Consider the following 14601-nt stretch of genomic DNA (forward strand, 5'->3'; position numbering starts at 1 on the left):
CAGCCCCACTCCCAATCACCACAAACTGTGTCCCTACAGGTGCTGGGGAACCCTTCCTGCTGTGGATGTAAGTTACCCCACACAGCACCCCAGGCAACTCTCCCTCCACCCCCGTTCCTCTCTACAGCCTCATCCATCAGCCATGTCTTACACAGTGACTAAGACAACCAGTTTTTCAAGCTGTGCCAGGACAGTTGCTGCAGTTCCCATGTAGGGCAGGAGGACCCTAGAGACTCTTTCATGTCTGCATCCTATAGCAGAAAAAAAAAAAAAATCTGTGAAGTGATAAGATGAGAAAGTTGTTATCAGTCGTTTCCGTGACTGCAGACACTGCCTGCCCAGCACTGTGGTTGCTTTTCCTCTGGTGCTGACAAAGGCTCCAAGGCTATTTTTTTTCCTTAGGATTGGAAATAAATCACTCCAATCAGTTGCTTTTCTTGAGGCACTACAAAACAAACTGCAGTGGAAATGTTATCACTGGTAACAGATTTAGCCTGCAGGACCATGCGCTCATTTAAATTTTAACATTTAAAAATAGTTTCTGGTGGTACCATGTAACTATAAGGTATGGCCAGCACAAGCAGATAGAAATTGAGTGAAGTGATATGACTGGAAGTTATTTATTTCTGCCTCTGACAGTTACTGATGAAAGCCTCCCTCATCACTCCTGCTGTGCATTCAGGACACTGGAGTGACTTGGAGAAGGAAGAGCACACAGGAGACAATGCCACCTTAATGATCACACAGCTGCCTCTCTCCATCACACCTACCTGCCAGACAGATATCTGGGAGAAATAAAACATTTTCTGTCTTGACAAACAGGCTGTGCCTGATTCCCACCACTGCCAGAATTCCAGCAGTGCCTAAGAACCCAGAGGTGTCATCTTTGCACTTCTGCTTAGCTTGCTACTATTGCAGCCTGCTGATATGGGCTTGGTAGGACAGCAAAAAGGGGGGCAGGGGGTGTTGAATACATTTCCTTCTCAAAAAAAAAAAATTTGAAAAAAATCAGTGGTTTTCTCTGAAATCTGTATTAAGAAACCCACTGGGAGGTGGGAAGATAGTTGCATAAGAGAGGCTTTTCTCTGCTCAAAATTCAAAGCCTGCTCCTGAGGCAGAGCCTGCATGCTGGAGGCAAAGGCAATGCTGCTTTTCTCTCCAAGTGCCCTGGCAGCAGCTGCAGGAGAAGACCCTGCCATGCTCACCCCAGTTCCTGTGCCCAGACCCACTGCCTGCAGGGCATGGCTCAGCTTTGCTCCCCATGCACTTTCAAAGATCACAGGCTGGCCAGAACCAAGCAGATTTAAGCATGTCCCTGGCAGCAGCTATCCTTCCTCCAGGTGCCAAGGCCTTGCCCTGCAGGACCATCACAGCCTCTCAAAAAAATAGGCTCCTCTATTCTCTTCCCTTGTCCACAAAAGCACTGCTTCTTTCGTAAAATAGAGATGCTTTTCTAAAATATTCAGCTGTAGTTCTGCCTGGCACAAGCCTTCTCAGGCCACGCAGTTCAATCTTGCTGAATTTACAACAGTCTGGGAGCAGGATCCAGTCAGTGGCAATCAAACTACTCGTCCCCTTAAAACAGAGCTGCTGAGCAGCACAACGAAAGCAGGCAAAGCCTTTATAGAGGCTGACGCCAAGCAAGAGCCAAGGAAACAAAGGCAGCACAGGAGAAATGCTGTGTCCTACCTTGCCAGAGCTTAGAAAGGAAGCAGGGATTTGGGGAGGCCGGTTGTTGTTTTTGCAAGCTAAAAGGCTTCCACACACAGAGCAAGGTGTGCTCAGAAACACAAGGTTTTCTCCTCCATCCCAGCTAAAAAAGGGTGCTGACCCAGGAAAACAGAAGGAGAGCTGTCCCAGCATTTCCCAACTGCACCTAGTGGGACAAACATTGCTCACACCACGATTTTTTTGCCCCATGCTCCATCTTTTCCAACTGACCATGTTGTCTGGTGTAGCTGGATGATGTCCAAGGGCTGCCCTGTGAAGCAATCTTTTACAATGACATGAGAAAAGGGAAGGGGAGAAGGAGCAACATGAAAGACTGACTTGCGGAGCCCAGAACATGATTTTAGGCCTGGCATTTAGGAAAACTCTGTTTCTGATGTGAAGCAACCTAGTCTAGAAAGGAAAAAACAAAAGCTAGGGAAGCACTCAGCATCAGTCTTGGAGTCTGGCTGTGCAGAAAAATCAGCTTTTAGGGTCATGAACTCATCTGCCAGGTAGCACATCTTTTTCAACTGAATCCTCACCACAGACAGACTTTTAGCTGAATTTGTTCAAAAAAAAGTCAAACAAAAGAAAACAAAACCAACCCCCAAAACCACTCACACAGGAGAAACTGTCACAGATGCAAAGGCTTGTTATTTCAAATCTTCCTTAAAACAGAGGCTCTTTCATAACCCCACAAATATAAGGAATCAGGGAAATTATAGGTCTGCATTACAAAAAAAAACCAAAAAAACAAAAAAAAACCAAAACGTTTGTTCCATAGAATCATTAAGGTTGGAAAAGACCTCCAAGAGCACCAGTTCCAAACTTTGACCAAATACCCCCATGCCCACTAAACCACATTGTGAAGTGGCCACATCTGCTCAGTGTTTGAACACTGCCAGGGGTGGTGACTCTGCCACTTCCCAGGGGAGCCTGTTCCAATACCTAACTACTCTTGCAGTGAAGAAATTCTTGCTAATATCCAGCCTGAAACCCCATGGTGCAGCTTGAGGCTGAGCTTTCCCCTTGTCCTGTCACCAGCTCCAGGAAGAGCCCAATTTGTGTGAGTCAAGAGTGGCCACTATACAGGCAAAGGATTTGGATTTAAGAATCCTACATTCAGAGCATTAAGGGCAACAGGAGGACATCGAGCAGCTGTGATATAGCTACAGTTCCAATCATCCCAAATATTTGCTGGAAGTCGTGCTTTTATTCACATTTTCATTCTTTTTCATGTTTGACAAAGGATGGCACTGCAAAATGTGGAGGGGAAAAGAGGCTGGCCTCAGTGTCCGTTCTGCAGGCTGTTCCGGCAGTCAGCAGGGAATTGCCACACTTATCCACGTCCTTATTTAACGCTCCACTCGTTCTTCACACTCCTGTACACGAGATGCCACGGCTTGCAGACAGGTCTAGCAGCAGGACTGGAGCACTCTGTGAAGGAATACAAACACCAGCTAATTAAATCTATTGTTAAAACAATTTGTTTCTCGCTGGGACCCAGTGATCTGACAGGGTTTAAACAAGACAGGTTTCATTTCTGAGGGCAGACTGCCATCTTCACTCAGGAACTCCTCACCCCAGTCACTTCAGATTCAAAGTGCAGATCAGTAGCAGAGAAACCGCAATAAAATAAAAAACCAAGGCCAAACTCTGAGCTCTTCTCCAGGAGGGGTGTTTTCAGTGGGAAATTCCATGATTTAGCCAAGCAGCAGGAGCTGCTAGAATAAAGAGTGGCATGCAATGAGTTCCTCAGCACACAATCACAAAGGTCTATTTCCAAGGAACACCTGCCCCCAAGAGGGCACTGTGATATTGTGAATTCCTCCTGGCTCGGCCACTGGGAGATTATAAATACATAATATAGCATATAATTAATAAATATAAATAATATGCCATGGGAGCACCCCCTGCCCACACAGTGGAGTGAAGGAATTCCATCCCTCCAGCCCAGCCTGGCCCCACAGCCGCTGCCAGCAGGCAAGGGGAACACCTGGCTTCTTCCTTGGATGGATTCACTTCCCTTTTAGGGAAATCCACAAGCAGGAAAGCAGCAAAAAGCCCAGTTTGCTGGAAAGCAAAGCAGCCAATGTAACACAAGATCTGCTGCTGGTGTGAGCAGGGCTGTACTCGCTGCCCACCCAAAGAACCCATCCCGTGGCAGCTGGGTGTGATAAGTCTACGTTTCCTTGGCAGTTTCCCTCCCAGAGTCACGGATAGTTTCTTGCTTGATTTCTCAGGCAGTTTCAGCTTGAAATACCACAAAGTCCTGTGCAGTGAGGTGCTGGCTGCCGCAAACAGATGGTGTCTGCTCAGCAAACAGGCCCCAGACCCTTTCAGCCGCCTCCAGCCTTGCTCCCAAAGTGCCTGCCTGTCTCCCTGTCCCTTTGATGTGCGCACTCCAACTGTCTGGTCCCACATCACCTCCTTCTGCCACTTAGAATGCACCTTTGGAATCGGGCCTTGCTATCTCCAAATCTCAGTCTGAACTCTCTCATCCCTCCTGGCAGCTCTGGAGCTCTCTCCCTGAAGGTTTGCATGTCTAGCCCGTCCCCTCCTTCAGTCCTCCCCGACCGGCTCATCCAGGGCTCACCAGACCTGTGGGAGAAGCCACTTCAGGCCTTTGTGGAGCACCTTCTGGAAAGGATTTACCTCACGACTCCACAGCACCTCATGAAATCAGCCGCTGATAACATCCATACCACATAAAAGCATTCAAACATCGGAGCTCTAAAACTTTGCCATTGATTTTCCAACCATAGGCGGTTGTAGCCTAATTATAGATCAAATTCTGCAGTCCCTAATTGGCCACAAATTACTTACAATAGGTGCCAGACAACTAAATCTCTTTCTAACACATCGTGCTCTCCACAGGCAGGTAAGTAAAACTCAGAGTAAGGAGGAAAGGGAGGAAACTTGGGATAGTTTCACACAAAATGCTTACCTGTTTTTCTAGATTATATTTGGATTTAACAGACACAACTTGATGCGGTGAGAAAAGTTGGGAGTTTAGAAGCTTTCCTCTCAGCCCTCATTGCCACCCACTTCCAGCTGCATTTCCACTAACCCAAGAGGCCCTTGCTGTGGCTTTTGAAAGCTTTTTTGAAAGATTTCCTTGCCTGAAGCCCTGTCCCTCCTGTTGGCCTGCCAGCCGTGAGGGAGAAGCAGCCAGCCCTGCCTGGGGACAGACAGCAGGCACACAAACACTGATAAGCAAGTCGCCAGATCTGGGAGGCATTTCATCTTTCAGCTACAAACGAGGTTTTTCGTGGATGCCGAAGCAACAAGAAGAGCAGGGACACGTTCCTGGCTTTCAGGTGTGTGCAGCATGGAGCCCCAGTTCCCACCCACGGCCAAGGGGACCTCAGCAGGCAGCCTGGGCTCTCTCCAGCCTTGAGGAGGGGCAGGAAGAGCAGGCTTAGTGCTTCCCTTGGCCCAGCAGGCTCTGGGTGCTGCACAGCCCTGCCCTTTGGAGGCTCTCCCTGGGAAGCACTCAGGAATCAGCCACTTGAAGGCCGAGCCAAGCTCTGCAGCACAGGCCAGGAGAGGAGCAGCTTCCCAGCTTTCAGAAGGGAGGCGGTGGGAAGGAGCCCTCTGGACAGACAACAGGGAGATCAACACCTCCAGCCAGGAAAGGGTGTGGTGAGCTCTGAGGCTGAGGGCCCATCTGCTCCCCTCTCTCTGCAGCCATGCCTACCCCTTCAGCAGGCATTCCAGCCCTGGAAAGGAAAGCTTGCTTCCCCGTGCAGCTGGTTTTCCTTTGCTCTGACAAGCCAGGCATGACTTTCCACTTACTGCAAGGATGGAGGCATATGATCTCACTTTGCTTCCTCTTTCCATAAGAATTTTGGTACAAAGCCTCTCAGAGACAGACCTGCCAGGAGAGTCTTCCTGCTCCTCCAGCAACTCACTTGTCACTACCTGCTTAGCCCCTTTTGTCTCCCTCTCCACTCGAGTTTTTTGCCTTCAGGTTTGAGACTCCTGGCAGGTGTGGCCTGATGGTGCCAGCTGCAAAATCCTCTTTGCAGAGCAGCCCATTAGCCCTTCTATCTTTCTTCTCCTTTGGCACATACTGAGGCACTCACAGGCTGTTCCAAGAGGTGGTAGTATGGCCTGTTGCCATGAATCTGTTCCCTCTGATGGCTTACAAACCCATTTAATGTCCCTCACACAGTTTAAATTCTAATTTCATGAAAAGATGTTTCTGGCACATGAGTGCTGGCCTCAGGTTTCTCTTCAGTGTCTGAACAACCTTGGTTAATCAAGTGGATATCCACTGAGTTTGCTGTGTGGTGTTGTTCTTCTCATCCTGCTGAATTTCTGGGAGACTGTGCTAGTCCCACACCCAGCTTCACTAGTTTATTCTGTTTGAAAAGAGGCTAAGGGCAAGATGTGATGGCCAACAGCTGTGAGGGTCACAGCCACTTCTGAACACCAGAAGTGTGAGGTCCCAAAACTCCTTATCTGCCAAAGGGATAAAAACAGACACCAATCCTTGAAACATGAGAGGGAAGACAGAAGCAGCAAAACCAGCACATCGCCCAGCACAGCTTTCTGACTACTGTGACTCTGGTTTTCCCCCTGGTCTGCACTGCTGCTGCTGCCAGGGAGGAGCCACAGCACCCTGGCCAAATTTAGGGTGCCATTGTGCAGCCACACAACTTCAAATGTTCATAGACAAGGCTGTACCTTTGACTTCCCAGGTCTGTTCAACACCAGTGTCTAAAATAACTGCCCAGACATCTTGATTTTGCAGGAAAGGATCTAGGGCAATGACAGCAATTCAGCTCCCCAGGCAGCTTGGATTCAGTATGCTGTTCATGGGATCTGCCCCACTTTTCAGCTGCTCAGATATCACACACACCAGTGATCAGTTGCCACACTGAAGGGTTCTTGGCAATAAAGGGGCAAATAACATCACTTTTGAAATGGGAGTTTTTGCCCAGTGTCATTTTCTTCACTGGCTGTGCCTCTTACAAGTTGGTCTCAGCTTGGCTTGTTCCCTTTGGTACTCATACCTGGAGGTTGTAGCACAGCTCCGTGGGACTACAGAGGAATTATGTGCAGAATTTTCACCAGCCTTCTGTACCTGCAGTACCCAGGTAGATGGAAAATAGTGCTGTGAGCAGCGTGCTTCTTTTCAGGGCAGCAGTCTCTCTGAAAGTACAACAAACATACTTTTAAAAGTAATGAAATCAAATACAGGATAAACCAGGAAACTTTTCTTTGTCCATTGCTGGCAAGAAGGTCTTGGTAACTTCAGCATCTGCTGGGAAGAACTGTGGTTACCCTTTGTGCTATCTATAATGACTTAGTAAAGCAAAAATGTTAACAATGTTTTTACTTCTCGTGCAGAAGTTTGCCCATTCCCATATTCACAGAGTGCCAAGAAATAATGTCTGCTCATGGACTTGCCACAAATTGGACACCTAGGAATCCCCTGACAGGTCTTGAACATTGCAGTCCTTGGGCAAAATATTTCTGCTTGTATGGAAAGAGAGGTATTTAAAGAAATCTCAAGGGCCCTGTGCAAGCGCAGAGGTCATGCTACACGTTGTAACTTACAGCCCCACGGCACAAGGTATAAAAATTTGGTATGTTACGGCTTCTTGGACATCTGCATTCACAGGAGCTGTGCTTTGCTGCACTTAGGACCCATGCTAAGCTCAACAGTGTCCAGTCAGAAGTGAAATCCCTGCCCCGGAGGGGTCAGTCTGTCATCAGATCAATGGCAGGCATGTGAGACTCTGACAAGCCTGCCCCCAGGGCTCGGGGCAGTGGGCTCACAGGGAGAGAGGAAGTTCCCAAAGCATGCATGATCTACTGGCCCGTTAGCTGCCTGGTTTGCCATGTGCATCTCATCTGGATCTCAGCAATTGCACCGAGGCAGTGCCCCCTCAATGGCATTCAGCAGGAGAGCAGCCCCCACCAAAAGGCACCACACAGGCACTGATAGCTATCTTAGTTATCATTGCAAAAATATCTATATGGGTGATGAGAAAGAAAAAAGTCCCTCCTCTGTTAGAAGTCATGGCTTGTGTGTTCTTGTCCAGTCGATCCAAGGTGCCTGAGGCCAGAGCCCCCCAGCTGCATTAGCTTCCAGCAAGGCTGACTTACCTGGTGGTCCTTCAGGAACTGATCAGGAAGAGGGATGGTCCTTCAGGAGCTCATCAGCCCCTTGCCAGAAGGACCAACTGCATGCCAGGCTGGTGCACAACCGTGCCACCAGAGTCAGAAACATCCCATAACAAAATCCTTGACAGTGAGCTCCAGTAATTTATACCTCTGCAGACCAGCTCCTCCTGCTCACATGCCACACTTAACAAAACAGTAATTGCTGCCTGATTTCTGATTGCTCTCATTAACAAGAGCAATGGAAAAAATGAGTTCTACAAACACAGCTTTGATGCTAAAAATGCTCTAGAAAGCTCAGAAGCTCAACAAGTTTTAATATATGTTCATAGTGAGTACAATACTAAAGTATATCAATGTGGCCTAAATATTTATACCACAGGTAGCAGTACTTGAGGTGCAGGGATTGAAAGCGAAAGAGATTTTTGGGTGCATTTTTATACCAATAAATGTTGAGCCAGCAGCCAAGCAAGCAAAAAATCTGTTTCTCTGCGGTCTAAGGACAGCACAGAAAGCTGAGCTCAGCTGTCATTCCTCCTCCTCGGCCTGGCAGTGCCCTGCCAAACCAAACCCTCTCATCCCAGCCTCTTGCTGCCTGCCTTTGGGGCTGTCTGCAGCAGTCCAGGCCACGCTGCTGGCTGAGGGCAGGAGCTCAGGGATGCACAGCAGCGATGCCTGCAGCCACGGCAGCTCGCAGAGCTGCAGCCTGCAGCATACAGGAGGGGGAGTGTTTGCTTCGATAGCTGCTTCCTGCCTGGGAAACCAGGGCTGGCTTCCCCAGCTCCTTCAAGCCTCCCCACCCCCAGGATGCTCCAGCAGCATCTCACTGCACAGGGCTTTTTTTGGGCTCCCAGGAGGGCTTACTGAGACTGAAACTGCCCAATCCAGCCAAGTTTGCAGAAAACTTTCCCAAAGTGAGCTGCTCCCTCGAGCAGATGAAGAATTACCAGCAGCACAGGACTCCTCTACATTGCTCCTTACCATTGCAGCCTGATTTGTAGCTGCCACTGTGGTTTTTCCACATCAGTGTGGACACTCCCTCTTCTGGTTATGCGATTGTAGGGTCTTCAAAGGGGCTTCCCATAAGTGAGGATTTACCTGTGGGTTTTAGGATGTCACTGCCCACTCCTATTTTAAAATCCATTCTGAGCATCAACCCTGTAGATTGTCTGCACATGTCCTTCTATTCCCAGGAGCAGCAGTGGTGTTTTCCAGAGGTGCTTTGGTAGTAAATGGGGAAGGGAAGCCTGGCCTAAGCACTTCTCCCTCATAAAAATGCCCACGTTGCTTCAGTTGTGTTTAGCCATCCCAAAGTTCCCAGCTCCTCTGAAAAGTCCAGCTCAGACCTCTGCTGAAGTCACTGTGGTTATGACTCAAGGGCTAAACTTGTCAGGAAATCGTGCATATCCAGCAAAATGGGTTTCTGCATCTGCCTGCTGATTGCTAGGTGGGATTTTTTTGTGTTTAGTAACATCAGTTTCTGAACAGGGACTTCTGGAAATGGCTTCTTGCTGATCCACTTCAGAAATAAGAAATCTGGGGGCATTTGTTTGAAGACCCAAACATGCCTGCTGGTACAGCCTGAAGGAATTCCTGGTGGTATATGCCTGGCAACCACATTTCCATGGCATGTTGAATTCCTATACTTCCAACTGGCCTGTAGAAATAACATCTGAAATGGGAAAGTGGTTTGGTTTGGACCCACAACCCCTGAGCAGATAAAACTCAACATGGTGACTGCTTTACTTGCTGTTAGTTCAGAGTACAGCTCCCCTGCAGCACATACAGACCCATGTTTGCAGCTTTGAGCCATTTTCATTTCCTCCAAGTGACTTCAGAATACTGGCAAGATGGACTCACAAGAGAGATTTTCCTTCATCTTCAGCTGATCACCATTCCTCTTTATAACTGACTTGCAAAATGAAACATATATTCAAAAACTAAAAATAGCATTTGGGTTGGTGTTTTGGAAGATGGGATTTTGTGGTCCTAGACTTCTTTATACAGCTGGAAAGCAAATATGTGCTCCACAGGGAGGACAGGATACTCAAGCAGCTTGAAAAACACAGCACAAACCAGAAACAAGTGTTTGTGAAAGCCAGGGATGGTTGCAACACCTGGAAGAAGGAGCTGACACTGGCATGAGAGACAGAGTGTGATGGGAGGGATGCCTTGCTCTGGAGTGGGTGTTCTGACCCAGCCCAGCTGCCTTCTGCTCAATTTGACTGCCACATTATGGCAACTAAAACTGACTAAAACCTTTTAAAGTCCAAGTTACAGAAGGTCTGAGAAGGATCTCAAATCTCACTTCTCTGTAAGTCTCTAAAATGTCATTTTGATAAAAACAGATAAAGAGAAATTGCAAGCTTCAGAAACCAAAAAGCTGATTTTTTCTGAAAGATGCATTTAAAGTTCCCTGTCCACCCCACAAAAGGTCAGAAAGCCTCCCTAGTAATGTAATAGCTCTGTGCACCATCACCAAAGAAGTCAAAATTTATAGCCAGCCAAGGTGGTTCACAGTTAGTGCCAGCAGAAGTCACTCCTTTGTACCACTCTGTGTATTTTGGATTTTAATGCGACCAATGCCCTGCACAAAACTGGTGTAGGTCCCCAGATGGGTCCCCGACCCCAGAAAGCTGACATTTGAACTTCCATCCACACAGCCCTATGCTGTGAAGTGAAGAGGCTGAAAGGGTGAAAGCTCTAAAGCATCCAGCCCCAGCAGAGTTGTCACTGTGTCCCTGTGCAGGCATGCCAGGGGCACCCCCGAGCAGAGGGAACCCCCAGACGCCCACGTCACCTCCCAGAGAACCTGTCACACACAACATTCCGCCCATCACAATACCCGGGTGGGGCGCGGAAGCGAGGGCTGCTTGCCGTGCCTGCTGTTGTGAAGGTGAGCAGCTGCCATGCAGCAGACATTACAGCCTCCCCGTGCCGGGGAAGAAGAGCAGGTCCAACAAAGCCCGCCGGCACCGCAGGCCATGCTAAAGTCGGATGGAGGAGAGAGGATACTCAATGAGCTGGGCTACAGGCTGGGTCAGACGATAGGGGAGGGCAGCTTCTCCAAGGTGAAAGCGGCCACCTCCAGCAAACACAAGGGGCCCCTGGCCATCAAGGTGGTGGACCGGCGGCGAGCGTCCCAAGCCGTCGTCTTCAAGTTTCTGCCCCGGGAGCTCTCCATCGTCCGTAGGATCCAGCACCCCAACATCGTGCGTGTCTTCGACCTCATCGAGGTCTGTAACAGGAAGCTCTACATCGTGATGGAGGCCATGGACTCTACCCTGCTGCAGCTGTTGGATAACCTGGGAAAGCTGCCCTGCGCCCCCAACGCCCGTGACATCTTCGTGCAGGTGGTGAGGGCCGTGCGCTACCTGCACGACCGCAACCTGGTGCACCGGGACCTCAAGTGCGAGAACGTGCTGCTCTCCTCCGACGGCCGCCGCGCCAAGATCAGCGACTTCGGCTTCAGCAAGGAGCTCAAAGGGTACCCGGACCTGAGCACCACCTTCTGCGGGACGGCGGCCTTCGCCTCCCCCGAGGTGCTCATGGGCATCCCCTACGACGCCAAGAAATACGACATATGGAGCTTGGGGGTGATGCTCTACATGATGGTGGTCGGCAACGTTCCCTTTGATGATACCAACGTCCAGAGCATGCCCGAGCTGCAGAAGAAGGGGGTGATGTACCCGGAGGGGCTGCCCCCGCTGCCGGAGCCCTGCCAAGCCCTCATCACCCAGCTGCTGCAGTACACCCCATCGGCCCGGCCCGGCGTGGGGCAGATAGCCAAGAACCGCTGGCTGAACGGGGACATCTGAAGGATACAGCCCTTCCTGAAGATTCTGGAAGAGCACTTTGGTGCAATAAATACAGCCGTGAAAGAGCATTTCTGTGGTTTGTCGATTATTGTGAGGCCCGGGGTGCCTGTGTGTGGAGCTGACGGAGCTGCAGGCACCAGCAAGGCCGTGTGCTCTCCGGAGGTGGTCAGATCCCAAAAACAGCAGTGGCAGCCCGCTGCAGGCTGGGTTTTGAGACACAACAGCCATGCAGAGCTGCCAGGGCAGGGTGGTGAGGTGCTGCAGCACAGCCCATCGTGGTGCCCGCTCCCCAGAACACCAAAACTCTGGCACAGCCAGCCCAATCTGCTCCTCAGTGAACAGGGACTGTGGGAGGAGAGCTGCTCTCACAGGGGCCTTGACTTCTTCTCAGCCTTGTTCACCACCAAACTCTATTTAAGCAGGTGGAAGGGGAATATTGCATTTTTTGTCTGCCACTATTTTAAGCTCACAGTGACACTCACAGCCCAAAATCACATTAGGATTTTTGCAGGCAGCTGGACAGCATTACTCAGCCAAAAGTTTTGGTGTGGCTTTGAGATCCACACCTTGCATGGAACATCTTTCAGATATTTATTCCCAGCAATACTTGAAATGTCTGCCAAAAGATACTTGGTGAGAAATGCCACTGGCCATGGAGAACTTGTAAAGGAAAAGTGATAAAAGCATAAAGGAGAACCACTTTGTTAACTCCTGCTGTCCAACTTCAAGGCTAAAAATTACCAATTACTCTTAATGCAACCCCCAAAATCTTCTATGGATCCTTATGGGCAAGTCCCATGTAAAGGGTTAATTAAAGGTAGGAGCTGGCATCTGAAATGTGCTTTCATGAGACATTCAACCCACTCTAAACAATCTCCAGCTTCCATTGGACTGAAGTCTAAGAGGAAATGTCCAGTTGGGTGGTTTGATGGTGATGGTGCCCCGTGAGCTGACCCAGCACAGCCCTGGCAGCACGGCCTGGGGCCAGGCCAGGTCTGACATGCACAAACCAGTGCACGTGGCTCTGCTGGAGGAGCTGGAAACACCTTTCCCAAGGCGAACATTTTGGGTCTATTAAAAGTAGCAGTTTAAGTAGAACAAGATGTGGCAGCAGGGCCAGACCAAGGCTTTTCAGCATGCAGACTACAGGGAATTTTGCCACCCCCAGAATGAAGATTTATTTTGTTCTTCTCGCAGCTGTAAAATAGAACTTGCAGCAGCCAAGTCTAAGGTAGACAGAGTAATGGGATACAAAGGGTGTCTTGTGGCCATCCAGGGCTGTGGAAACAGGCTTGGGAAGGATCAGGAAGGGGATAGAAAAGAAGGGGAGGTGTCAAAATAACATGGGAAGCAAGGAGGTGGAGTTCAGGGTAATGAAATTTTCAGCAAGGCTCAATTCTTCTTTTTCTACTCTCCTTACAGCCACCCTGTCTGTCTTATCCCAATCCATGCCCCAGGACCTCCAAGTACCAGTCCACCTCCATCTACTGCCTCCCTCCAGCCTTGCTTGCCTCCAGGTACCTCCCCACAACCTGGGAAGCACAATCCTGGTGCTGCTGCCTTGCCTCTCCTTTTTCTCTATCCCAATCTTCTTTCCTTAAAGACAGAGCTAACGCAGTGGGAGTCATTCTAAAACCCAGACCCTATCAATCTCCCCTCAGCACCACGTTCCCCTAAACGGTTGCATCTGTTGAGGACACCAGCCGGGACACATGACTAATGTTTTGTGAGGCTGTCCCCCCTTGGGTGGCTTGGGAAAGCAGCTGGGGTCCAAGTGGGGAGGGGTTTGAAGGAGGAGGCACAGGAGGCTCCTCAGGCTGCCCCAGCCCTCGCCCTCTGCAGACAGATGGTGATCTCCCAGGGCCAGCACTAACGACCTCAGAGCAGTCCCCAGGCTGCAAAAATAGCCCATTACACGTCTAATTATGTAAATTACAAATAAAAATCACAATTAAAGGCCCTGAGCCGATTCTTGTCTAATTTGCACCAGTGGGATATCAGTTTTGAAGGAGGGCAGGAGCAGAGGCTTTGAGCAGCATGAGGCAGAGGCTCAGGGCTCTGCGAGCACCCCTCCCCTCCAGAGACCTCTGCATGTGCTCAGCCTGGTGCTTCCCTAAGCTTATTTCCTCCTCAGGAGGATAGAAATTTTTAACCTTTAACTTTTTTAACCTTCCTGGGAGGTGCACAGTTGGTGGAAGTGCCCCTTTCCTGACTGCTGGCAGCCGAGCCCCACTGTCCTGGCCACGGAGCACAGTGCCCTGTGTTGATGGGACAGCCCTTGGACTCAGGACAAGCACGTTCTGAGCACATTGGCTTACCAATGACATGACCAGCCCCACCAGACTCGTCCTGCAGTGTGACTCTGTGCTGCCCAGGCTGTGTGGAACCTGGAAATGAAAGGTCCTGTGTCATACCAGCACCAAATAAATAACTTTGCATTCGGGAACCTGACCACCAGGCAATCCACACAAATAACTATGTGCTGTGTAATCCTTCTCCGAGGTTAAGGAGGTAAGTGTTCAGGACCTGTATGAGGCAGCTGTGTGCTGTGCCAGCACCTGGCCCCTTGCATGGTGTGAGCATTTCCCCATCCACAGCCCTCCTGCTGGCTGTCGTGCTGCCCTGGGTCACTGACAGGCTCACTGGAAGATCTGCCAGATTTTTAGACATGTGTCTTGAAATCAATTAGAGGGACTCTTAAAAGGACATTCAGCAGAATAGAGTGTTTATTGTTTCCTTGAGATCATCTTGAAGCAATTTTACCCCATTTAATCTTAAAAGAGCATTACAAATTTCAAAGACATGTTCCAGACCTTTAGTATAACTCTCCTCCCCCTGCTCTTTTGTCCATATTCTGCATCACTTTGCCTGAAATACAGCTTTTATTTCAGGCAAGTGAAAGGAAGGGAGGTAATTCACTGCATGCTGACATTAAAGC

The 14601-nt window shown here is 49.5% G+C and overlaps 1 protein-coding gene across 1 annotated transcript; it reads left to right on the forward strand.

Moving 5' to 3' along the window:
* The first annotated feature begins 10754 nt into the window (after positions 1-10754).
* Positions 10755-11663, forward strand: TSSK6 (testis specific serine kinase 6). Its single transcript, XM_041403687.1, has one exon. It carries the CDS (start codon positions 10755-10757, stop codon positions 11661-11663), a length of 909 nt encoding a protein of 302 aa, XP_041259621.1.
* The last annotated feature ends 2938 nt before the right edge of the window (positions 11664-14601 follow it).

The sequence above is a fragment of the Onychostruthus taczanowskii genome, unplaced genomic scaffold, assembly GCF_017590055.1.
Source record: "Onychostruthus taczanowskii isolate IOZ18803 unplaced genomic scaffold, ASM1759005v1 scaffold20, whole genome shotgun sequence".
NCBI lineage: Eukaryota > Metazoa > Chordata > Aves > Passeriformes > Passeridae > Onychostruthus > Onychostruthus taczanowskii.

Bases quoted from the DNA above. Each gene is read 5' to 3' on its own strand.
- TSSK6 (XM_041403687.1), top strand. From the start codon at position 10,755: ATGCAGCAGACATTACAGCCTCCCCGTGCCGGGGAAGAAGAGCAGGTC.